General features: G+C 33.8%; 1 protein-coding gene across 1 annotated transcript in view; it reads right to left on the minus strand.

Moving 5' to 3' along the window:
* The window catches only part of LOC118188706 (neprilysin-2-like), a 67337-nt gene that overhangs the window by 23392 nt on the left and 18686 nt on the right, over window positions 1–25259 (minus strand). The window contains exons 6-13 of the mRNA XM_035359198.2: window positions 24328–24539; window positions 18774–18977; window positions 14962–15048; window positions 10597–10721; window positions 6358–6580; window positions 2997–3095; window positions 2579–2656; window positions 2370–2473 (exon numbers count right to left, since the gene is read on the minus strand). Of these exons, the coding sequence (XP_035215089.1) occupies window positions 2370–2473; window positions 2579–2656; window positions 2997–3095; window positions 6358–6580; window positions 10597–10721; window positions 14962–15048; window positions 18774–18977; window positions 24328–24539 (1132 nt within the window). The remainder of the gene's footprint in view (window positions 1–2369; window positions 2474–2578; window positions 2657–2996; window positions 3096–6357; window positions 6581–10596; window positions 10722–14961; window positions 15049–18773; window positions 18978–24327; window positions 24540–25259) is intronic.

The raw sequence follows: 25259 nt of genomic DNA on the forward strand, positions 1-25259 counted from the left end.
ACATTAGCTCATTCAGAAAGATAAACAGGAATACGTTTCCAAGGAAACAATGAAAGGAAAGGTGAAATTATCTTTAACACACGATTAATACCGTTGATTATCAAACTCTCTTCTTGCGAAGCCATAGTCCAAAACAGTAATCGCGATGTTATGTCACCCTAAGGATCTGGGTACTGCTGATTACAGGCCTGATGCAAGTGATTACTGCTTACAGCCTTTTATTTGAAGGGTTTCTTCAGGAGACGGGAAAATCACTTATGAAAGTATTAAAAGTAAAACGGTTCTAGGATATCAAAAGTGCCTTTTGCGAAAATTTTCAGAATGTTCCAAATATGGAGAGAAATCACCATTTATTACCGACATGGCAACAGAAATTGAAACAAAGGTTTTGAAAGAAATTTTTTTCAGTTCTTTTTGAGCTAGCAGGACAATTCGAAAAGTAATAGAATTGAAAAATATATGCTATATTATATGAAAAAACACATACAAGCCAAGTGGTCACAAATTCAAAAAATATATATATAATTACTCTAAAATGTGAATTATTTAAATAAATATGTAAATAAAGAAGTTCATAAAAACAAAGTCTTAGCAATACAAAAATAATTCATATTTATTTGCCAACAAATAAACAGACACAGATGCTCAAACGAACGTGCAATAGTATCCAAGGCGCCTACCTATATGTAGAACGTTAGAGAAACGTTAGGACGAAATTAGAGATAATTTAAATCAAATTATAGAAATATTAAAGAAAAACAGGAATAGTATATATAGTGATAATATACAAAAAAGGAGGGAAGATTATGATAAAGGTAGTTAAGCTTATTAAATTTTCGAATACTGGTTTTTGAAAGACAATCCGTATATTACAAAAACGCTAATTTTGTATAACTGTTATCAAATTACCACTATTGAAGATATTTAGGCAAAAAGAATCTGCTTAATATTCGTAAATTTGCAGTACTAATTTCGAAGGTTTAAACACAAAAATCTGCTTCTTCAGCTGCAGATGCGCAAATTACGGAAGAGAAGCCTGTGCTCAGGTTGTAATAATGAGAGGCAGGAATTTAAGCTATTGGCGCCATCTATTGATGAAACTTGCTATGTCATTAACTTACTATGTCTGGAGAGACTAAAAATTCGACATTTTATGTTTACTTCAGTTCAGTTTTATACAAATTCTATCGATATGCATTTCTTCTTCAAGTGAACCGATCGCATATTTTTAAAATTATATCAGGATTAGTTCTGAACACAAAGGATACCGATTTTTAAGGATTTTTTTTTATTTAGGTAAAGAACAACTAATTGTGGATGGTTGATAATGAAAAAGCTGTAAACACGAAAACGAATTAATATTTTCTTCGACCTTCTGAGGACACTTAAGTCTCTATCCCTTTTTTTTTCTTCGTGGACGTCGAAAGGGACATTTCCAGGAAACTCACGTAGCTAGGTTACCATTTTCACTTATACAAAGACTTAAATGCCAAAAAGTAATCGATTATCATTCAGAATGGGATTGCGTGATCCTTCAGAAGCAGAAATTTCTTCTGATTGGTTGATCTCTAGGCAAGACAGAGCAGCAAACATTTTCGGCGAAGTTTCAAAATATCCCGCGTAGTCGGGACATGGTTTCCGTAGCTAGGCGGGACTATGCTTCCAGCGGAGCCTTTTCCTTCTAGGAATCCTCCCGCTTAAACCATTGCTACCAGAATCTTGTTTCTCAGATTCTAAGTCCCGTCTAACAGGAAATGTCGCTAGATGTGATAACCCCTTAACTTTGTTTAGAAATTCCACCTGTACTATTTTCTGCTATGGATTTGTAATAATGGTTTGTTAGTAAATGTGTTTGATGGTTCTTTGAGTATTCTTTGAGTACATTTGATGGTTCTTTGAGTACATTTGATGGTTCTTTGAGTACATTTGATGGTTCTTTAAGTAAACGGTTCTTTGAGTATTGCAAAAATACAAAGTTTTCAGCATATCTACAAATCTTCCAAAACGATTTTTCTCTTTAAGCTGAGTCATACTGCGTGAAAATTGTCGGTTAATGTTAGGAATAGATGTTTAATCTTTTTTGTTACTAATTTCGGCTGTCCTTGTCATTATCGCGCATGGATTATAACTTTGTGATGCTTAGAACTAACGAAATAAGCAAATATTTTTAAGGTGATTTTCTTTTAGGATAAGCATAAGCAGAAAATTCTTCCCTCGTCAAAAACACAAGAGCAGAAAAAAAGGCATCTTACATTTGTAACAACTAGATTATCAATAGTTTTAAAGATTTATTTTTTACTTTATTTTGCAACCTTTATTAAAATCATAAAAATAAAAAAGTGGTTATTAATTGTTTAAATGTTACATACTGTTTTGTTATCTTAGGTTTCCGAAGCTGAGAATAGTATTTGTTAGTTGCCCACTTACGGACGCTCAGTGCATTATCAAAATAACTTCTGTCGTTCATATATAGCTGCAAAAAGAATTAAATTATACTTACAAACAATTTCTAAAAATGTCCTATATTTCATTAGTTTAAAATTTCTGGAAACAAGCTATTAAATATTAAGATACTTACATTTTTGTATGTATCAGAGACAAAAGTATAATTCGAAAGTTCAGTTGAACATCCAATGTGATACGATATAGTCAAAGCCTGGAAAGTGAAAGCAAATAAATAAGTTTTATTTTGGAAATTGCTCAGTGGTTTTCAAGGTATTTTATGTTAATTAACCGATTAGTATGATTTAAAACGATTAGTACTATAAAGTATTATAACTTCTCATTTCCGTAGTCCTCATCAGAATGAGCACACAATAATTAGAAGCGCAGAGCTAGCTGAAGATGTTACAATAACCCAAATACTTTCAGATCTAATAGTAGATGCTATAAGTTTGCTGTATTATTACAGTTTTTTCGGACAATGATTTTATGCTTATCTTATAACATATATTTTTATTAATAATATGAGGAAAGACAGAAAACGTTAATAAAACCTTATCTAGTGCTTCTGCAAAAGTTTCTTCATCCATCCAACGAGCCCTTCCTAGCATCTTGATGAATGCTTCGTGAATGTATTCAGTCATACTGTGTGCCTAAAATATATAAAAAAAAATTGTTTTACACGAGCATTATTGTCAGTTATTGATGGAACGAACATTATTTAAATAATTATTAAATCTTCCGAAGGGACTATGTAATAGCTACGAGAACTATAAATAAGTATAAAATAATTCACATCAAAAACGTTTGAAATCTGTATTATGTCTGAGCAGAGGTTTTTGCTGCAAATGTAAGTTATTAAGCAACAAAATATTATATGAAAAAAACGATAATTCCAAATTTGCGAAAAGCTAATTATACTTTGGCGAATACACATGTTTAAAATCAAATCATCCGTGTGTTTTCAGTATAATAAGTGAATGTACCATACTTCCTCGTGTATTCCTCCCCCTTTTTTATTAGTAATTTTATCGCTCGAAAATCATGAGGGAAAAAAGTATGCTAATAATTAAATTTTCGATAGATGGGCTTACAGTAAGAATATAACAAATGAAAAATAGTTATAAATCAACTGCAAGTAACTATCCCTATATTATTTTATAAGGCATATCTCCCGCTTCCCTAGCGTGCCTTCGGGGTGTAGTGGTTCTGCACGCTGGGCCGGTATTCCAGAGGTCCGTGGTTCGATTCCCGGCGAAGGCAGTTGCAAATGTTTCATCTTTTCTGCTTCCAATTAACCCAATGTCTCTACAATTTCTTTAAAAGAAACCGACATTCCAGTAAGAATACATAGTAATGTTAACATTACAATGTCTAATATGATATCATCATTTCTCCTTCCTTGTAACTTGAATCTCGTCCTTTCTTATTGTTGTGTCTGCTTCAAATCATCCATAAATTATTATAGAATGTGAATGCGCAACTGACTTACCGAAAACGTAGACTGAATGATAGTTCGTGTTTGCTTCGCTGGGATGAGTCGGTTCTTGTATTAGGCTGGCATAAAATTCAAACATTAAAAGGGAAAGGTTCGGTGTGACCTTTGCAGGAAGTTTTAGTAGGCTTGAGTGTTTTTTTTTTAAGACGAAAACTATCATTACGTGGACGGATGCATTTTAAAATTTAGGGAAGCTCGTTTTCTGAACATTGAGAAAGAGGAAATTTCTGTGAACATTTTTGATAAGTTTAGAACCTGGGCTAAAATACTAGGAGGTGAAATACGTGAATTATTTTGAGTTCCTAAATATTATATCCAATTTACATCATTGCTGTCACCCTTCAGTTCGTAGGGTACTAATTCAAAGCTTTGTGCGAAGTCTTGGTAATTAAAGCGCCAATCTGAATTTTATGGTGCTCAGTGGTTCACTGTGGACTGTACATATAGCAGAGGCTGACTGTTTAACGCCAGAATAAGAGTGAGAATCTAGCGTAAGGCTCTGTGTTGTCATCCCTTTCTTGCGAGTTAACATCAGTCTGTTACCTGTAGGCGAGCTTTCTGTAATGAGACAATTAAATGACCGACAATTTTGTCCACTCCTGACAAATGTCTGAGAGGAAAGCGTTTGGCCGTTCACCCTAAGTTCCTTGAGTTCGGCTTTGAGTATCAATTATCAAAAGTTTAAAAACGTAGCTATCCCAGATTTGGATTGCAGGAATAATCAGAAGGCTTCGTTACTTTCAGTTACCATAGTTTGTGTGAATAAATACTTGCTAATGGCACACATTGTAGGTTTTGGCCTCCATTGTAGTAGGGAATTTACTTTCTGCGTGCTGTATATATTTTCATGAACATCCAAAGAAGAAGCGTTAGCGTCAGATTTCTTATTCTAATATTTGTCACAACAGCAATATTATTCGGATCTTCGCATATAACAAATTCGGCATCGCATGTTTTGAAAATTTTCATGTCTTTTTCTGAAAACACTGAAATGTCACACTTTCCTAGACACTTTATCAATAGTAAATCCTCGTTTTCTTCCTCTTCTTATTTACCGGGCTTTTTTGCAAGTTAGATAATGCTCCTAAGCGCATATTTTCTTGAGTTCGAAAGACAGCCTTTGGCAGCTACCGCTGACAGTCACTCTATTGCTTCTCCCTGCAACTGTTGTTTAAATCGTTTAAATTGTTTAAATCGACTTTAACTTTGCTAGATGAAGTTACCTCGAAATAGATGGATAGCTTGAGCACTTGCTCTGGATGAGCATTTGTGACCTTGTTCTGCTTTTCTTCGAAGATACGGAAACTTGATTTTCTGTTATTAAATAAGTTATGTAGTCGTGATACTGGATAGTAAATAAAAAGATTTGTTTTGAACTTTCTTCTGAATTGGTGTTATTCTACTTCGGAATTAAGACGGGGCGATAAGTCGTCTAAACTTTCTTTAGATTCTAAAATTCATAGAGTAATGATTCTTTATATGGCTTTCCAATAACCGTTCTTTATTTTGAAATAAAATTTCTAATTTGGAAACCTTGATGCTGAGTCTAGTCGTGGATTAAAATTTAATGTAAACGGCAACACTATTTGTTTTACAATAAATAACATTCCTCAGATCATATTTCATGAGAAACGCATAAGCGTCAAAGTAAGTTTTCACACGTTCAACATCTAAAAAGCATTCTCACCTAACTAAACTCGTTATAATATCAGGATACTGTTTAGGAATAATGATCCATTAAAGTTTTAACTTTTCTACTTCTTATAGTCCTTACAGAAATAACATAAATTTAAAATTACTCTAATTTCTTTATTAAATCTAAGAACATTAAAAATGGTAGTTATGCTACTGTAAAATCTGTAAGATAAACTTGCAGGCTCTCATTACACATGGTAATACGAAACCGCATTACTAATCACCTTTTAAATATTTTAAGATGAAAATCTTGACACTTCATTACATATTATGTTATTTTCATTTATTTTGAAGAAAAAATTAAATTTTCATCGTTTTTTTAATTTTTATTCAAACTATTTATATGTTTAATGCATAACAAATATAATGTTTGCTAACTAATTTTAAAAAATGATAGAAAATAAATAACTGATTATTACCAGAGTATTTTAATTATTTTATGAATAACTTGAAAATATTCAGCTTGCAGATATATGTAGTTACGGATGGTGAACTACGCTACCTTGACCATGAACACTGTTTGTTCGATCAGCTTTATTTATGTAATTAGCAATTTGATGAAATGAATTAATTCAGTAAATGATAGATTAATTGTTTCTAAAATAAGTAAATACTCAATTAATGAGACATTGAATTTTTTAATCAGCCAAAACAATATACATTCATGCATACAGTTTTTACACTATCAAATGTGTTAATTTATGAATGGATTTATCACTTACAGTTTTCACGCTTTCATTTTTGAAATAGTGTCGTACGTAGTATGAAGTGACGGCCATTCCCAAATAGTTATCCGTAAGGAAGGAAGCGCAGTATTGCCAACGATGTTGGGTATCTAGGGCAAGTGGGTTATCTATTGTCCTGCGGTCTAAATTTCTCCAGTCCTTTGACAATAACGGCAGTGACTGATGAATAGCTCTCCATATCATATAATTTGCCACCACTCTGAAAGGTAACAAACTACTAAATTACGGAATTTATCACAGTTTCGCACATTTGCACCTGTTGCTTCCTTGTTGAGTTCCTATAGCATGTGCTCTTAATAGCACGGAAAGTAGTAGAGAAGACTTGGTTAAATTATCTGCATTAGGAAATTTACCAAATAAGACACATAAGGCATTATGACGGCATTTAAAATTTGGTAATGATGTAATTATGTGATCCACCACCTTCAGTTAGTTACTTATTTTTCAAATGACGGGACTGAAATTGATTGTTGTTATATCATTTCTATATACTTCTATTTAATTTAAAAATAGTGATTGATGACGCCATCTAAGAAATAAGTAACAAATATAAGCAGTGCATCGCATACTACACCCTTTACTTGAAATTTTACCATGAGAAATTATTATCATTATCGTATTTGTTTATTTATTTATTAGGTCATATAAAATGTCTCCACGGTTTTTTGCCACTGTTGCTGCCTATATATCCGGCACCACTCACCCGACCGTCTCAAACGAACATGTGTTTAAAAGGTGACATTCATCTTCCATTGCTTGTGAAGATAGTTTTCTAATTCGTTGCTTGTATAAAAAGCTATACTGATTTGAAAATGAGTGAAATAGTTGAAGAAATACGCTACGTCACGATTTTTTACTATAAAAAAGGTAAAAACGCTGCAAAAACATGTCGAAAAATTTGTGAAGTGTACGTTGAGAATGCTGTGAGTGAACGAAGGATCCAGGAGTGGTTTGCTCGATTCCGTTCCGGAAATTTCGATGTCAAAGATGCAACTCACTCTGTTCGGCCAGTCACTGAAAACGTCGATGAACTTTTGCAACTGGTGGAGTAAAACCGGCACGCAAGCTGTCAGGAAATAGCGAAGACACTAAACATCAACCACATGACAGTTTGGAATCATTTCAAAGAGCAGACTACAGAAAAAAGCTCGATGTTTGAGTGCCACATGAGGAACTGTCCATTATAAGCTGCTGCAACCTCGCATAACCATCAATTCGGCCCTATACTCTGCACAACTCAAGCATTTGAACGAAGCAATCCAGAAAAAATGACTAGAATTGGCCAACAGAAAGGAAGCTGTGTTCCATCATGACAATGTGTGGCCACACAGACATTCGATGACTCGGAACAAATTGACGGAACTTGATTGGGAAGTTTTAATGCTTCCATCATATAGCCCAGACTTGCACCGTCTGACTACCATTTGATTCAGTCTCTGTAAAACACTCTAGATGGTAAAAAATTGGCCTACCGAAGCCCCGCTGAAAATCACTTGGCCAAGTTTTTCGACAATATACCATAGAAGTTCTACACCGATGAAATTACGAAACTACCCGAAAAATGACAAAAGGTCATAGATAATAATGGTTAATAAGTACTTGATTGAAATTTATTTTCAATGAAGAAAATTTTTGTTAAAAAATGTACCAAAAAACTACGGAGACATTTTATATGGACCAATATTTTTTATTTGTTTATTAAATTTATTACTATTATTATTAAATTTATTTATTCATTAGATTTATTATTTTCTTAGTTTCATTTTTATTTTTTAACATTATTTCGTTAAATAATTTCTCCAAATTGCTCAATTTTGCTCAGAATTTGCAAAATACTTTTCCAAAATTCTAAAATCTTCTCAGAAGTTATGTCAAAATTATCCACTAACAACTCTGCTCATCAGCTTTGTAGAATTTATTACAATAGTTTTTAATTTGTTAATGATTTAGAACTAAACTTTTATAATGTCCTTAGTGGTTTGAAAGGGTAACTACTGATACTGCTCTGTCCCACTGAAAAGGGATATACGAATACTTTTATGTGAAAATTTTTAGAACTGTCAAATATTTCTATTATGTTTAGAAAAATAAATTAAATCAATCATCGGTTCTGTGAGCATTCAATCCATTACAATCACGTAAGCACGTAATAATATGTATCATAGTCGTTAATTTAATTGTTCAAATAATTTGTGTCATTATTTTAATAGCCCACGGAAATTCGTTTTGGAACAAGAGACGAAGTAAAAGCTCCGAAATCTGATCAGAGATTTTTTTCAAACTAAATCATCTTCGTATATTGTTGTAATTTTGGCAGGCGATTGGCTATGGGAAATGAAACGCCAAATATATAAACATATTAAATTTTTATGCGTGAAGAACAATTAATATGAAAAACAATTGAGCACTTTTCCGAAAAAATTGTTTCGAAATGTGCAGTAATAAATATTCAGCTTCTCTCGATACTGAAACTCAGAAGAAAGGACATTAACATGTATTATATTTTTTCCCATTATTTCAATCCCTGGTAAAAAGAAAAGCTTCATTATATTGGGAAAAGAACCTGTCAAAAATATATTTCTAAACCTAAAGTTTATTTTTTCAATTACCAAATGAATTATTTTGACGAGTTATGTTTTTAATACTTCTTCCACCAGATTTCCAACCAAGAAATATGTATGAAAAGAATTTAAAGCTGTTGTGGAACTGCTGCAATTACAGCTTATTAAATACATTCGAAGAAGTGTTTATTGCTTTGAATAGGCATATTTAGCGTCTTAGCAAAGTAAAATGTTTCGCTACTTGAGCTAAAAATTTATTACAAGCTTCTTGCTTAAGTTAATCGCAGTTATGTTGCATTCCATGAAGAAAAATGTTTGTTTGTGTGTATTTTACCTTAAAATTTTATCCTGTCTTTTGAAATGCTGCTTAGATTGTACTTAATGCTAAAACAAGGAGATTTTTCACCAAAATTTCGATAAAAGATACAGAATTTGATTCAATATAAATTACTTCATTAAATGTATCTTTTACATTTTAAATTCTAATTTTTCCTTCAAGAGGTCTTAATGCATACTGTGTATAAGTGTATGCTGCTGCTTTCTTTTCTGCGAATATTTCGGTGTGGAACAGTGACAGCTACTTAATTGGGTTTTGTTTTCTGCTGCACCTCATATAGGGGGTATGTGACTTTTTTTTCGCCATCGACAGAACAGCTGGATATTATTTTTCTGCAGTGTACTTGCGGGTATGTTGCAGAATGGTCTAGAAACTATGCGATAAATCATATGGTGACTGCGTAAGAGTTTTTACCATGAACTATGAAGCTACTTAAACATAATAATTCCGAATTTCTATTTTGAACGCTGCATTCTAAATACCTAGGCCTCAATATCTTCCGGGACTGCCCCCTGTTTCAACTCTTTCAGTGATACATCTCACGAGCAACATCTAATCGAGTGCCACTGAAAACGCTGATTATCTCATCACTTTCTGCCACCGTTGCAGCTTTATCAGTTGTATGAGTGTTAGAAAATGTAGGAAACTCTCTCCATTGACGCTATGAAGTATGTATGCGGCTTGTGTTCACCATTTACTGCTGATATCCCCTGTTGATCCTTGAGTCGGCGAGGTTAGCTGTGAGCTAGTTTCCTGCATTTCAGCAAGAATGTTATCGCACCAACTCTGTAACTACCATTTTCAATGCTCCCTTCCCGTTAAGAATAGATAGCTGATTAATCTAATGCAGCTGACTATTAGACTAATCCCCCCAAACCATGTCAAAACCTCCTTCATATTTTACAATTTGCTTCAAAATTACAAAATTTTGATTGGAAACCATTTTTGGTTATAATCTGATTGATTTTCTTTTTTTATACTGCTTTGAAATCGATTTTTTTGCAGTTCCATTGTTGATGCCATGACTGCACACACAGCGGAATATAGTATTTCTTTGTATTCTTCCCCACGTAAATTATGACTGCGGAGAGAAAAACATAAACGGAGTCCAGGGGGTGAGGATTATTGTCCACCTCATTCCAGCGAGATCGTATTATAGAGAACATTAGGTTTTCGAAGCCGTGAAATAAGAAAAACACGCTCGAACCAATTATCTTCCGATTGCTACTTGGAAGTGACAACGCGAGAGCCTGCACTGGAGTGTTCTATAATTCCTTATATACTAAACAAGCTTTAGAATGTAATTTTTTCGCTTACCTAGGACTAGTTTCATTGGTCAAACGGACGATTTTCTCAAGGGCATCTAGATCTTTAATTATTAAATATTCCTTTTCATTGATTGGTTCCATGACTATGTTGTTTAAGAAGTAACGCCACTCTACCTATAAAGAAGTAAAAGAAAGTTGTTTTACAGTTTAATAATTTTAATACGTTGCAAAATTTTAAACAGTTTAAAGGTTTCTAACATACCTTACAAAACTTATGCAGCAAAATAAAATTTAGAAGAATATGAATTAGAAAATGCGATACAGATTTACAAACTATAATCAACTTGATATTGTATTAAAAACCATGAGAGATGAATCTGATTTCTTATGAAATACTTTTCAACTTTTGTCATTTTATCAGCATCTGCCAAGTTATGTGATTTCTGGAATTTCCTGCTAATTTTAGAAAGAATATTTTTTATTGTCATCAAAATCTTATATATTTTATTTCATACTAGCATGAAGCATGGGTCTTTCTAAGCATAACTTTTGAAAGAAATATAACACTCTGCGGAGAAAATACGCCACCTTGAGGGTTCTTTCGCATCTTTCGTAAGTTTTAGTGCATATATCGGCCAACACGTTATGCAAATTGTTAGCTGTTCCCATTTAGTCACATGATTCTTGAACGTGACAAACAGGGAAAACTAGTCTGTTAACTTAAATTTTAAGATTTTTCTCAAATACAAGTATGCCTCTAATTCTGTAACGAATGGAATAAGCGAACGCGTAAAACTTGCTACGGTATAAATTGCATGGGAAGGAGATAGAAGAATTAAAAATTAGAAATTAAATCCAACTTTAAAGTTGCCTACAAATTTTAAAATCTGGAATAAGATTAAACGAAATTAAATAATAAATAAATAATATTAAATAAAGCTTAGAATAATTAAAAGATACTTAGTGCATCACTGAGCAACAAAGTTAACAAAATAAATAACAAAATAAATCAAAAGCTCACTGTACACAATGCTTTGGATAAAATCACTGTTAAACAGTAATAAACAATGAACAGCTAAGTGCGTCTAAGCTATAGATACTTCGATTTTTTTAGCATAAGATACGGGGAACACACATACGTTTTCATTGTTGAGTAAACGCTGAAGCTGAAAATGACTATGCCGCTCAGAATGTTTTCGTTAAATTGTTATGTTTAATATGAACATGAGCAGCAATTCTGGTCAAATTTGAAGACAAAAGCTGAAGGCGTAAGGACTTCTGGTATCAGAAATGAAATCAAAGGCGAAAAGGTCCAACCACTTGCAAAGCGAGCAAATCTGCAGGCAGCCCGGCCCGCCTGACGAACGAAGTTCGTTTTATAACTGTATTGGGATGCACCCGTTCTAACAACAAATGAGGGCATCCAAAAATCCTTCTAACTTTAAGTCCCACAACTACAGACTTAAAAATCGAACAGTAATTAAATCCTCTCCGCGAAACCAAGCTCTGAGTGCAGGCAACTAAAAAATCAGAAAAATGCAAATAAAAATATACATCTAGCCAAATGGTTGCATAATGGTTACAAAGCTTCACATTTGTGACTAGTAAAAAGACACAATAGGAAAACTGGGTTAAAGATTTGAGGAGTGGTTAAAAACTGATGAGTACTGGTAGTTAGTCTCGTTTTCAAACCCAAGCGAAAGGGCTGGCTGTTTGATTGGCAACGCGTGCGGCGGCGATTGTTTGTACCGTCTCTGAAATTTTTGCTTGGACCTTGCCAATCTTACTGCGGCATCTATTATTCGCATTATGAATCAATTGTTCCTATTTAGTCACATAATAGAACTCGGGAACATCTATATTGTAGCGCGTCACCACGAAACTAGTAGAATCAAAAAAGTCGTCTCTGACGTGAGCGAATTTAGCGATAATATCCCTGCGCGGGAAGCGCAAAGCCCCGTAACCTCGTCTCCGCACCTCAATTTGATAAGTGTGATTTTTTTTAATAGATGACTTGTATAGTGGCGTGAGCGAGCTTATTTTGTACACGTAGACATAGTTGAGAGACACTGGTCTGTTGGAACGTGTGCGGCTGTTAGATACTAATCTGGCGGCGCAAGCTTCTTTTAGACCTTCACAATTTCGTGGCTTCTATAATTAATGTTATGAATCAGTTGCTACTGTCTACTCAGATATTAATGGCGATGTGTTTGCCAAATAAAGGGGAAGAGTGAAAATCAGTGTTTTTGGTTGACGCTGAGCTGCCGAGTATAGAACTCGGGAACATGGTTATCGTAATTTGATCGCTAAACTAATCGAGTAAAAATCAGCTGTCCCTGAAGTAAGCGATTTGAACGATATGTCCACTGCCCGTTCAACTTAGCTCTCCTTGTGGTTTTGTTATGTGTAACGTAAATAAAAGCAAGTTTCCTGCACGTCCGCTACGAAGATACTCTTTGCCTTAGGCAAATAACCCTCACTATACAGCTCGAGTATGCCCATCCCAGAGAGAACAATCTCTTCCTACTTACGAATGGCTCAAAGAGAGAAAAAGAAGATGGAATTCCTTACTGCACGATGCAAGGAAACCAGCTCATCAAAACATGGAGAAGAAAACTGGATATCCTGAACTTAGTCTTTCAAACAGCAACAACAGCATTAAATCTGTCATGAAATATTCAATACCACAACTAAGGAGGAAAGTGGATATCGTTTTAACTCTACTTTAAGTCTTGAGGCTATTAAAAGGATTAAGAACAGCAGCTGCTATGTACAAGAGTTAACACGAATACTCCTGCAGTATTCTTCTCAGTTCCGTCTACATAGTCTGGGTCCTGACTGATGTAGGAATACCGGGCAATGAAAACGTAGATGAAGCTGCAAAATCTACCGTAAATGGCAAATACCTATTTAAATGTCCAGTAAAATTGCTAACAATTTCTCTGAAAACAGTGACATTTGAAAAGCTGCTGGAGTGTGACAAGACAGGTGTTACCGCATTTATAAAACTCAAACTAGCGAAAATCTGATTATTCAGATCAGGAATAAACTATTTATATAGCTGATAAGAGCTATTTATAATTCATTCATTTATCTCTCAGTTAAACAACACTTCAATTAAGTGGGTTCAGCAGAAATTTCGGCTAGTGTGGTTAGAATACTTCCCTATTTAATCTCAAACACTGCTTGCAAATCTCTTTGGACGGGAAGACATGCGTATGTGATGTATTCCTCACACAGCTTATGTGATGTGTCTGTAGAATACCTAACTGCGAAATGCATATCGTGACTTCTGACATTATCCAGTGGAAGGGGGCTGTTGAGATCACACACGAGACCACTGCAGATACTTATGACGATCATTGCAAATTCCCGTAACATTACTAGACCTCGACCAGCACGATCAGGAATAGACTAGTACGGTAATCATCAGTCCTGGTACACACGACGTAGATCTGAGATGCGTTTGTATGAGTTCCTCCTTCTTCTTATATAAGCGAAAACGCAACTTCCAATTCAAAAATAGCTATCAATCACGATTTACCAACTTGAAAATAGATAATTCGATTCGCCTTTTTTACTGCTTCGAAAAGTCTTTCCTCCTGTCTGCAGTGCCGCACGTTGTAAAATGCTAGTCAATCGCATAACCCAGCGCGTTCATTTTTCATGCAAATTTCAGTTTCGCTGTGCTTCATTCATTGTACACCAATTTTAATACTCAGCACTGAAATTAGGCAATTCAAGATAGCAAAATTATATTACTGATCCAATACTCATCTAATATTTTCCACCGTTTCTTTTCTTTACACTTTGCTTCTTTGCTTTAAATGTATATATCGTGATACCGTATTCCTTATCTGTTTTATTTTTTGTAGATAAGGCTTTACTTTAGTAAAGTTTTGTAGACAGTATTCTCGCATTGAATGCTTTCGAATTATGATTAAAATTATTCTTCACGGTTTTAGGTTAATTCCCATCTAGAAATGAAAATTTTATTATCAATGGGTATGCAATGTATATAAGATAAATAAATTAACTCTAATGGAATAATATTTGGACGTATGGAAGATTTGGAAGCAAAATATTACATGTGATTCAAACTTACAACCTTCAGAAGAAATGCTGATTTCTCATATTCACATTTATTTTAGAAATCCTTTATTGTAGTTTTAAGCTTAAGAGCAACTGACAGTAATACGAAAATAAGCAATAATTAATTTACTTAGGCTCATCCTTGATATTTTTCTACAGCTTAAAGCACAAGTCACTTTCAAGTATTATCAAATACGGATTGAAATTTGAGTTCTTGAGAAAAGAAATTCCCCAGACTTTCCGCACCTCAAATTATGAAGATAATTACTGTTATTCGATAATCACGATATTAGCTCAAGATTTTATAAAGTAATACTTTTACCTCTGGCATCCTATTAATAAGATCCTGAACAGTAATCCTTGGATCCTTAACAATCTCGTATGGTCTCTCCTCAAACAGCAAAGAAATCTATAATATAAAGTAACTAATTAGCATAAAGACATGTATATTGCCTATATAACGACGAATCTTGAATAAATGATAGAATGAAAGATCTTAAATCTCACATATAAACAGATTATTAGATATAACTTTCATAAGTTATAGTATTAATTTGATAACGAAATCAAATAAATAAACTGAAGATAATTAAAAGCTGAAAAGAATGGATTTTCTGAGCCATTAAAATTGTTTCCCTTTGTCAGCGGTCATGCAGATATTATCATTGTAGATTTCTCAATGTACCTGAACATAAGAGCATACACATTCCTGCATCAAATATATCCTATAAAAATTTTTCAAATTAAATTCCAACATAAAGTTCTTTTTCATTAAATAATTGGTTAAAGTAAGAGAAGATTAAACTAAGAGATTAAAAAATTACAGCTTTTATGCATCTAACTGCAACGTTTTTAATCAATAGCAATGAGGTGAATGTTAGTTTGCTAATAATCATACTCTAATTTAGTCTGGACTGAGTTCAGTGATTCACGAAAGGAAAATCGTTTAAATTTGTAGGTTGCACGTGCAAGCTTATGAAATAGTCGAAAATTAAATGTTTTCATTTTATCTGGCATTGTAGAGATTGAAAGTTAAGTCTTTTGTTTAGCGTCAGAGATAAAAAGCGCATTAAGTATTTACATATTTACTAATGTCATGCATCTTGTACTAAACTCCTTTTTAAGTCATTTGCTTCATTTACCATGTAATGTTGAACTATATATGGTATCATTTGCTCGTGCATTTAAATGCCCAAGCTCAATTCAGAAGCGTGTCATTTTTAAATACTCTCATACTTTTATTTCACTGAATAATTTCCATTTACAAGAAAGAAATGTTACTGAAAACTCCCATGCTGCTTTTTTGCTAGAAAAAAACGATTTTTTTTAATGCCGCATACATATTTATCGACTGTTCGGACTGTGCAATTCTCAGGAATTTCGAAGCTAAAAATGGGAAATGTACTGTGCGTTACTTGGAATCGAATACATACTAAATTAGGAAATTCTGCTGTTCAAAAGAATTTCCTCGTGGGAGCTTTTAGCTTGAACAAGCAAATCCTTTAATGTGCGGTCAAAAGGTCTGTAAGAACTTTTTAATAACTGTACTAAGTTATTGAAAATTCTCTTAGTGCTTTAACTGATTATCAAAACACTTTACTACTACATAATAATTATTTTTTTTCTAATACTACTGCTAATTCCTCTTCGAATAGCACTGATTCCTATTTTTATATCTTACACATTGTTGAAATTTCTGTTAGACTTTTTACCAATTATTACTGATTGCCTCGTATTTTACTTTAATGATTGATCTGTATATAATGTGATACAGGAAGCTTTAGATGGAGAACAGTAAATTGAACAAAAGAAGAAGACACAGCTATATTATTTCAGCTAACAACAAAGTGTATTATTGAGACGGAAACAAATATTTTACGAAATATTATACAAATTTGTTTGAATATATGCTGAGAGGAACATTCAAAATATAAATAGTTTCCCTCTATTAATGTATTGTTCTGTATACTGAGCTCTTGTAAAGGGTTCAGCATAATTATGTCTCAATAGGAAAATACATACATGTTTTGAACTTGCCAATAGTAGTGTTAGTTCCTCTTTCCACTACCTTATTACTGATTCACTATAGTGTGGCACAGCGAATCAGCCTTAACTACATTTTATGTAGATATTATTGCATCTTACAACTAGGGTCTCCCAACCTTAGGCTCACAAATTTTGTGAATAAGGGTACAAATCTGCTTTGCTAGAAATACATAATAATCCAAACTTTAGCTGCTGTAGGTTAGGTTATTTGAATGTTACAAAGCCCTGAGAACTATGTGCTTAATTGGAGGGATGCCTCAGTAGAGGAGATCTTAAGGAAAAATGTCTCGTATTCACGCTACGCATGGAAGAAATCTTGAAACTCAATCCTGCTGCCATGCCATTGGCCTGGGCTGGAACTTGAGTCGAACTACTAACATTCGTTGCTCCTAACCAAGCACTGGTCACATGCTGCTACAGAAAGAAAGTTAAAACTCATAACAAATAACTAGATTTGACGATACAGTGCTACCTGGCAAATTTTCAAAATGCACCTGAAAAACCTGCAAAGCCCTCAAGCTAATCAATTTACGCAAGGAAATTATAAAGTGAAAAATGGAAAAGCTATATAGATAGATATTTTGGCTTTCAGATAAAATAACTTGGAATAAAAGGATGACGAAAACTGATGAAACCTTAATCATTGAAAAATCAGGCCAACATAATAGAAATTCTCCAAGGCGTGTATCTTATCGCAAAAAGACGTCTTATACTGTAATTTTAATCATTTTAAATTTTAGAAAAGTATAAGAAACGAAGCGAAAATTTTTTATTTTATTCCCCCCCCCTCCGTTTAGTTTAAACACAAGTTTATAGGGAAACGTAAGGCAATTTAGTTTAAATGGAATTACCCTCTGTTAGGCTAACTTTTACAGAACTTTAGAAACTAACAAGTTTATTACAAAATATACCGAAAGGTATTATATTCATAAGGTAAAAAAAATAGAGTATTAGAAGGAAAGACTGACTTTTAGAGAAACACAAAGAGTTAGGACTAAAACAGAATCTAGCACATAAACAGTTCAAAAGGAAATATAAGCCAAACTCTATATTTTCTGGTGAGTCAAGCCTTTAAAAAAGTTTTGTATAATATGTGTGGCATATAAAAATAATATTTCAACCATTTTTAGTAGCAAATACTTTTACGACATATCTCACTTTTCTGACAGTAACATCAGATCAAGTCCACAAATTCCATTGTGGCTATGAGAGAAAGATTGCCTCTGTTGTTGGCATGAGTTACCTTATAGGTAACAGCACGACTTTGTTCAGTTCTTTCCGAATTCTGAGCGAGAATTTCCCCAGGGAACAGGTCCAGGAGTCTTCTATCACCAAATAACTCTAAAAAACTTTTGGCTCGCCGTATACTTTTAGTGCCTTCCCTCCGCAAAGACATTATACGTTTACACAATACAGTTGAAGTCCTTGCAACAATATCAGCATCATCATTTTGCAAAATATTCAGTGGTTAAAATATAAATGTCTTCGGATTTACAACAAGAAAATGCACTATGCTATAAATCAACTGCTTTAATGCAATGAAATCACGATGATAAGATTTTCAACTTAGAATGGCTGCCAGAGGCCTCGTATATCAACAAAATAAAATATCTGCGACATTTATTATAGAAGAAGTTTTAAAATATTTAGTTATATCCAAATAGTCTAATAAATGGCGAGTGAACCACTTTAGAGTATTATAAATATGTAAAGGATAACGTGATTAGTGTTGAGTTAAAAAATGATGCTTAGTTATAAAAATATTTTACGAAATATTAAAACAGAGAATCAATATTCTTTTTCAATTAAAAATAATAAGCTCGGTTTGTGTTTGCTTCAGACTGTTTCAAAATAAATGCATTGGAACAGAATGCCTAATATTTTTTCCAAGCCTATATGCTGTTCTTGTAATTAATTAATATGCTGTTATCACAGTTAGATGCCTTTTGTGAACTAATATTAGGGAATTTTGCAGTGATATGAAATAACGTGCATAAAATCAAAGAATTATCCAGTAAATTCTGCGTATGCATAAGGCGAAGATAAATATTGTTAGTGAAATAATGGAATAAGAATTTCTATACTCACTTTTGCGAGCATGATTTCGAAATTGAGTGCTTCTTTCATTTCTTTTACTATATTCGGTTTTCTTTCAAACTCCATAGAGGAACTATCATCTAAAGCCAATAGGTGAGCTGCTTTTATCATCAGGTCTAAGTAAGAAGCTGTGGAGGAATCATTCATTCCATTTATGAGAGACTTAGGATCTATTCCAAATGACGGCTTGTTGATCTTGGGACGAAAAGAACAATTGTATTATAGTTAGATAAAGAAAGACTTCAGAACCAGTTTTTAAATACAATTTGCTACTTTTATGTTATAGCTGCCACCATGAAAGAAAATCGCAGCTTTCTTGTTCAAACGCTGAATAAATCGCGGGCTGTAAGCTAACACAGCTGAACATCTCAGTAGACAAAGCAACTATTCAGGTCAACAGTCATTCCGCAAATGTTAACTGTTTCTTATACCATACAACAGGCATGGGTTATTCTTTCCAAACTTAAAAATGTCATAATACTGCTAGAAATAATTACTGGGAGCCATAGAACCAATTGAGATGATTTCTTAGCTAAAGATGCCTTAAATTTACCCATAGGTATCAATATCAGTATTCCAAAGAGCTATTGGAAATCCTTTCACTATAAGAAACTTTTAGTTAAGCGGAATGAGGAATATACTATTTCATCTTGTAATGCTGAGGGCTCCTTTGAAAACATAATCTAAATGTTCTTTCTCAATGTTTAAAAGTCCTTTTGAAAGACTCGGAATGTAGTGCAGATAGAAGTATTTACCATACACTGCATTCCAAGTCTTTCCTCTTCTATTAATTTTAAAATATCTCAGTTTTTATCTAGTCACAGTAATGCAAGCTACCTGTTTCGTTTCAACCTACGATCGAAGAATTTATGTGAATGTTCAAAAAACATACCTCAAAATGTGGAAAATTTGATTTTTTCATGCCCTACATTTGATGGCCCTAGATTATGCTTACAGAACCATTTAAAAATATTTAGCGTCGTTTGGCCAGTGAACTTACCTGTTTTCGTGAAGTCCAGACTGTTGTTCTTTTTTTTCTCTTTTTCGATTTATTTATGCGTATAATATTTAATGTTTTCGTTCACTGATTTTTGTGAGTCCCGTGTTGTACATCTGTGTTGCACGAGAAGATTCTATGCGTTCAAAATAAAAAGTTATCTTGATTAATAATCTTGATCATATAGAAGCACGATTATTTTTCGTTTGGTTAACTCGGTAATAAATAAACATCATTCACATTTTTCTTTGTGTGTCCAGTAAGAAAATTTTACTTTTCTGTTGAATTTTATAAATGTTTTCAAGTGACCAAAATTGTCTAAAGACTGAAATTGTCTCATTTGACCCGTTTTTAACATCACATAGCGGGTGGGCGTCCAGTTGTTCTAAAGGTTGGTTGTACAATCTTTCTCAGGTGCTTTCCAGGAAAGCTTTGATCCTTCTTTTATTTTGAAGCATTTCTTCAGCACCAGTTTCATTTGCCATTTTTGCAGCAGATAATTGTCTTTATAACCATCATTGGCACAACTAGGCTTTTCATGTAAACATAGCTTTTTTGAAAAAAAAAAACTATAACCCAGGTCGTGATTTTGCATTTGTCAAATCCTCATATATTTCCTTTTAAAAGATTGAAGAGAATTTCAAGGATCATTCTTAAAGATCGCGTTTGAGTAACTACCTCATAAAATTAATACATGATTTAAAATCGAAATGGCTGTGAAGCCAAGGGAAAAAAGTGTTCGAACACAAACTTTATCTACTGGATGACGCATTTCTTTTATTAAGGTCATAGTATCTTTTCTTTATGGAGTCAGGATAGGTTATTTTGAAAATGGCAAAGCACACAAAGACTAGAGGAAGGATACATTTGTGTAGGACCTTCAGAGGAAAACTAGCTCGCATTCACATTACACATGGAAGAAGAATTAAAACTGACCGTGCATGTAGGCTATTTTACCGAGTTTGATGAATTTGATGAGTTTGATGAGTCACATTACACATGGAAGAACAATTAAAACTGACCGTGCAGGTAGGCTATTTTACCGAGTTTGATGAATAACTAGCGCTCAGTAGTTTCTAGTCGCTCAACCACTGATGGCTTGTGGTATCAGGAGTTAACATCTATTATGTTTTATGAACAATAGCTCCAAATTAATCACAACACAATAGTTGATTGAAATAATGACAAGAGATAGCTTTACGTCAGATCCTTACTTTCTCATTCTAATATTAAAATCGATGAACGGAATAAAATTTTGGAAACTGAGGAAAGTTTATTTATCAAGAATATTTTCTTAGTGTCGTGTCAATCGTTCCTCGGAAAACTTTAATAGACGAAATAGACGCTAATATGCGCCGAGAATACTTAGTGTGATTTTAATGAAAAATATCGTCTCTGATTCATGTTGAATATTGTGGTTTGCTAGTTTGTTTTTAATTCCTAATAGTAATGTCTACAAGGGTTATCTGCTTAAGGATTAATGTTTGTTTTCAATTAATAATAGTAATGTATACGAGGGTTATCTTCTTAAATATTAATGTTATTTCGAGGAGAATTTGAGTAGGAAAATCAGATCCTATCCACACTATACATAGAGCAAAATCGCCTAAACGTCTGTGCAGGGATTTAAACCCGTGTCGAAATACTAGTGTCTGATGGCTCTCAAAAACTGGTATAGTTAGTTTACTGGAATATGGCAAACGTTGCGTCGAAGATTTGATACGAAGTAATCACATACCGAAATTTGATAAACTACAAATGATTAATCATCTCACTATTTAATGAACATTTTAACAATTTAGTACAAATCTAACAGTAACTAGATAACTAACCCAGGTTCGATCAATATAATGCAATATTCAGTCTCTTAGCTTACATGTGCAGAAATATGTGCATACATACATGTGCAGAAAACATAACCTAAATAATAACATAACCTTACTATACAATTCCAAGGACATAATTGCTCCATTTAACATATTAAATACACAATAAAATCACAGTCAAGGACCATGTCCTAGCTAAAGAAAAATCTTTAAAAAAATTTTATTTCATAACCAAATATACATCGAGAGAAAGTAGAGGAACTTACGTTTGCAGACTTCGGAGTTCTACACTATTGGATCTTGCTAAACAAAAAAAAACGGAGAGTCATTTTTCCACCGTACACTGAGAGTTAAGTTACTCTCTACCTTATTGCTTCAAACTCCGGATCGCGCCACATCACACAGCTGATAGCCAATTTTTGAAGTCTACGACTTTGCACATTCACACTCATCTGTTCCTACGCTCATTGAATAACAGTCTCGAAAAGGTGTCATTGATCTTCGTCTAAGGACTGATAATTTCGGGAAATCGACATCGCGAAGTCTGGAATTTTTCAGTACATTCAGAATCATATGTCCATCCGCTCATTAAATAACAGTTTTGAAAAGCTATCGTTGTCCATCGACCAAGGCCTCATAACTTCAGAAAATCTACATCGCTAAGTCTAGAAATTGTTGTGAATGTTTCTGCAACAAATTACCGCAAGTAAGCAAACGAATAATTTTTTCTTACTTTGTCTTCTCGGTAGAGCGCAGAATCATCATAATTAATGTATAATCCATAAAAAGAGGTTGTACATGAAAATTGCAAACGAACACATTTATTTTTGACATAATAACAGTCAAATAAGATTCATTAGAATTTTCGTAATATATGTCAAGAGAGCGTTCAATAAGCAGTTATATGAGAGAGTTTTAACACTCTCCTTACATGAAGGAGTGAGAAGAAGGAAAAAGAAAAAAGTGAGTCTAACTTTTTCCATAGCACAACCAGATTACATCTTTCATCGCTTTATTGACGTTTGTTCATCACAGCATACCAACACCCCCTACTTGATGGACAACATCATAACCATTTGCAGCGATTCTCTAAGTTCTAGCGGTTTGATGAGTAAGTCTGAGATTCTGTTGGAACTTTTGCAGTAGTCTAGGCTTAGGATTCCGTTTTGTTGAAGTTCACGCAAGTAGTGGTATTTGATGTCTATGTTTTGTTCTGGAACTCTTTTTCTCTGATTGTGAAAGTTTGGCGCATGACTTGTTATCTTCATAGAGAGTAAACGGTAGATTTTGTTTTAGCCCTAAATCTTCAAATAAATTTAACATACATTGTGCTTCTTGAGCTGGATTAGCTGCTGCAACATACTCTGCTTCATTGAAGATAATGCAATGGAGTTTTGCCTTTTGCTGCTCCAAGAAATGCAATTGTTTTCCAGTTTGCATATGTATCTGCTAATGTTTTTTCTAATTGTTCTGCAATTTCCCCAATCTGCATCTGAATATGCAGTTAGTATAGATTCTTGAATATTGTTAAAGACCAACGTCAAGTCTTTAGCTGTGTTTAAGTATCGAATGACTTTTTGACAGCATTCCAATCTATTTCTCGAGGTTTATCATTTCTTATACTCCCTCTTTTTAAATTGTCTCCTAATTATTAATCATACAGCAACGACTGACACAATCATAACTCATTTCATATTAATTGGTGAATTCCAATCTGCCACGATCTTCTCCCAGCCAATAATAACTCCGTAAAAATTTGAGTCAGCGTTGCACATTCTTTTTTATCAACAGCATGCAAAAATCTCAGGGTACATTCCTCTTCCTGTGAAAAAAATCCTAAAACATAAAGCCTAGACAAAACGTCTCCTACGGTGAACAATATATTTGTCTACAACTTCTATTCGCATCACAGATCAAGTAAAGCTATATAATGAAGGCGCCTCTCTTCAGACAATACTTATTTTACAAACGTAGCCACCTGCATATAAACAGTCTTAACTTTCCCTTCAAGTCATTATCAAGTGCCGTTTCCTGCACACCGCCCAGTGCCCAGACTTCTCATTAAGGAAGGGGGAAAACAACTTCACAGTTAATAGGAGAAACACAGAAAGCGAAAGGTCCTATTTTTTACCTCTTATCAAGTGCCGTTTCCTGCAGACCGCCCAGTGCCCAGACTTCTCATTAAGGAAGGGGGAAAACAACTTCACAGTTAATAGGAGAAACACAGAAAGCGAAAGGTCCTATTTTTTACCTCTTATCTCGTAATTCTGACTCCAACTTTCCATTCCAACGACCAATTTCCTGTCAAAGAATCTACAGTCAGAAAAGACCCTGAGACAATTACTACATAAAAGAAAGCATACGAAGGCTAGCTACTTAAGAGTAGAGATGTCTTCGCAAAGGACTTTCTAAAGGAAACTGGCTCGTGTTCACATTGTGCATGGAAAAATCATGAAACTGCATCATGCAACAATTCTGTGGGTCTGGGATCGACCTCCAGGGGTCTTAACCTCTCAAATAAGCTTGAAAATTTCTCACATCATTCTTTGGGTACTACCGCATTAGAAATTACAGTCAATGTTATCTAGAATATTCAATAAAAATTTATCTAATATTTTGCTAACAATAGTCGTCATATTCACATAAATGCTTTCTCTTTGAAAATATGCATTTGGATAAAGATCTGCGATGTATTTACCAAACATTTTGTTAAGATACGTACCTTTAAAATGTTCAGTGAATCGTGCATAAGGTCCTTTGTGACAGATACATGAAAGAGAATATTGTGATCGTAACCCATCTTTCGGAGAGTAACGAGAACGTGAGTCCAGTTGAATGTGTGACTATACCAGGAATCACCTTTCACTACTGGCCAGCCCTCCAATTCGATTAGAATCTTTTTCAAAGGTTTGTCTCCCGCTATTTCTATGCTTCCTATGAACATAAAATTTTAAGTGAACATAGAAAGAATAAAGAACAGTATTTACAAAATAATACTTCTGTAACATTTCACTAAATTTTCGTTTAGCCCCTTCATTCTTGCTCCCGTTAAAATTAGAGTGTGAGATTAGCTCTCTACTTCTCGTGCCCATGATATTCTAGGGTTGAAGTGGTCAAAAGAAACACCTCAAATAGATTAAAAACAATTCATTTCTTAACTTTCATTGTTCGTTTTTTCTGAAATAAATTTTGTTTTTTTCAAGCTAAAAAAATTCCAAAAGTTAAAGATGAATACATGCATTGTTTATACATTTCATTTAAACTATTTTCCTAAATTAAATAATAGGCACATTTTTTACTATTTTCTTGAAAATTATGTGATCGTTAAGACGTGCACTTTCTCTAACTTTTAAATAATGCACAAGGTCTAGGTGCACAATATTTATTGTTATCTTAACCCAAAATACTGTACTTACGCTAGCGAAAGGTATGTGGAATAAGAGATCAGCTCTAACCTTAAGACTAAGGGCCCACTAGCATACGAGCTGTAATATTTCTGAAAAGTGGTAGTTCGGTCTAGGGCCCGAATCCCAACGCAAGGGGTGGCTGCATGGGCGCCTACGTAGCCCGCCTCATGCGTAACATGTATTGCGAGCCAGTTTTCCCCAAAGAGTCCTACATGAAGGTATCCCTTCCCCTAGGCAGCTAGTCTTC

This window comes from Stegodyphus dumicola, chromosome 4, assembly GCF_044657685.1.
Source record: "Stegodyphus dumicola isolate Sdum_Otavi_A_Nest chromosome 4, ASM4465768v1".
NCBI classification, from domain to species: Eukaryota; Metazoa; Arthropoda; class Arachnida; order Araneae; family Eresidae; genus Stegodyphus; species Stegodyphus dumicola.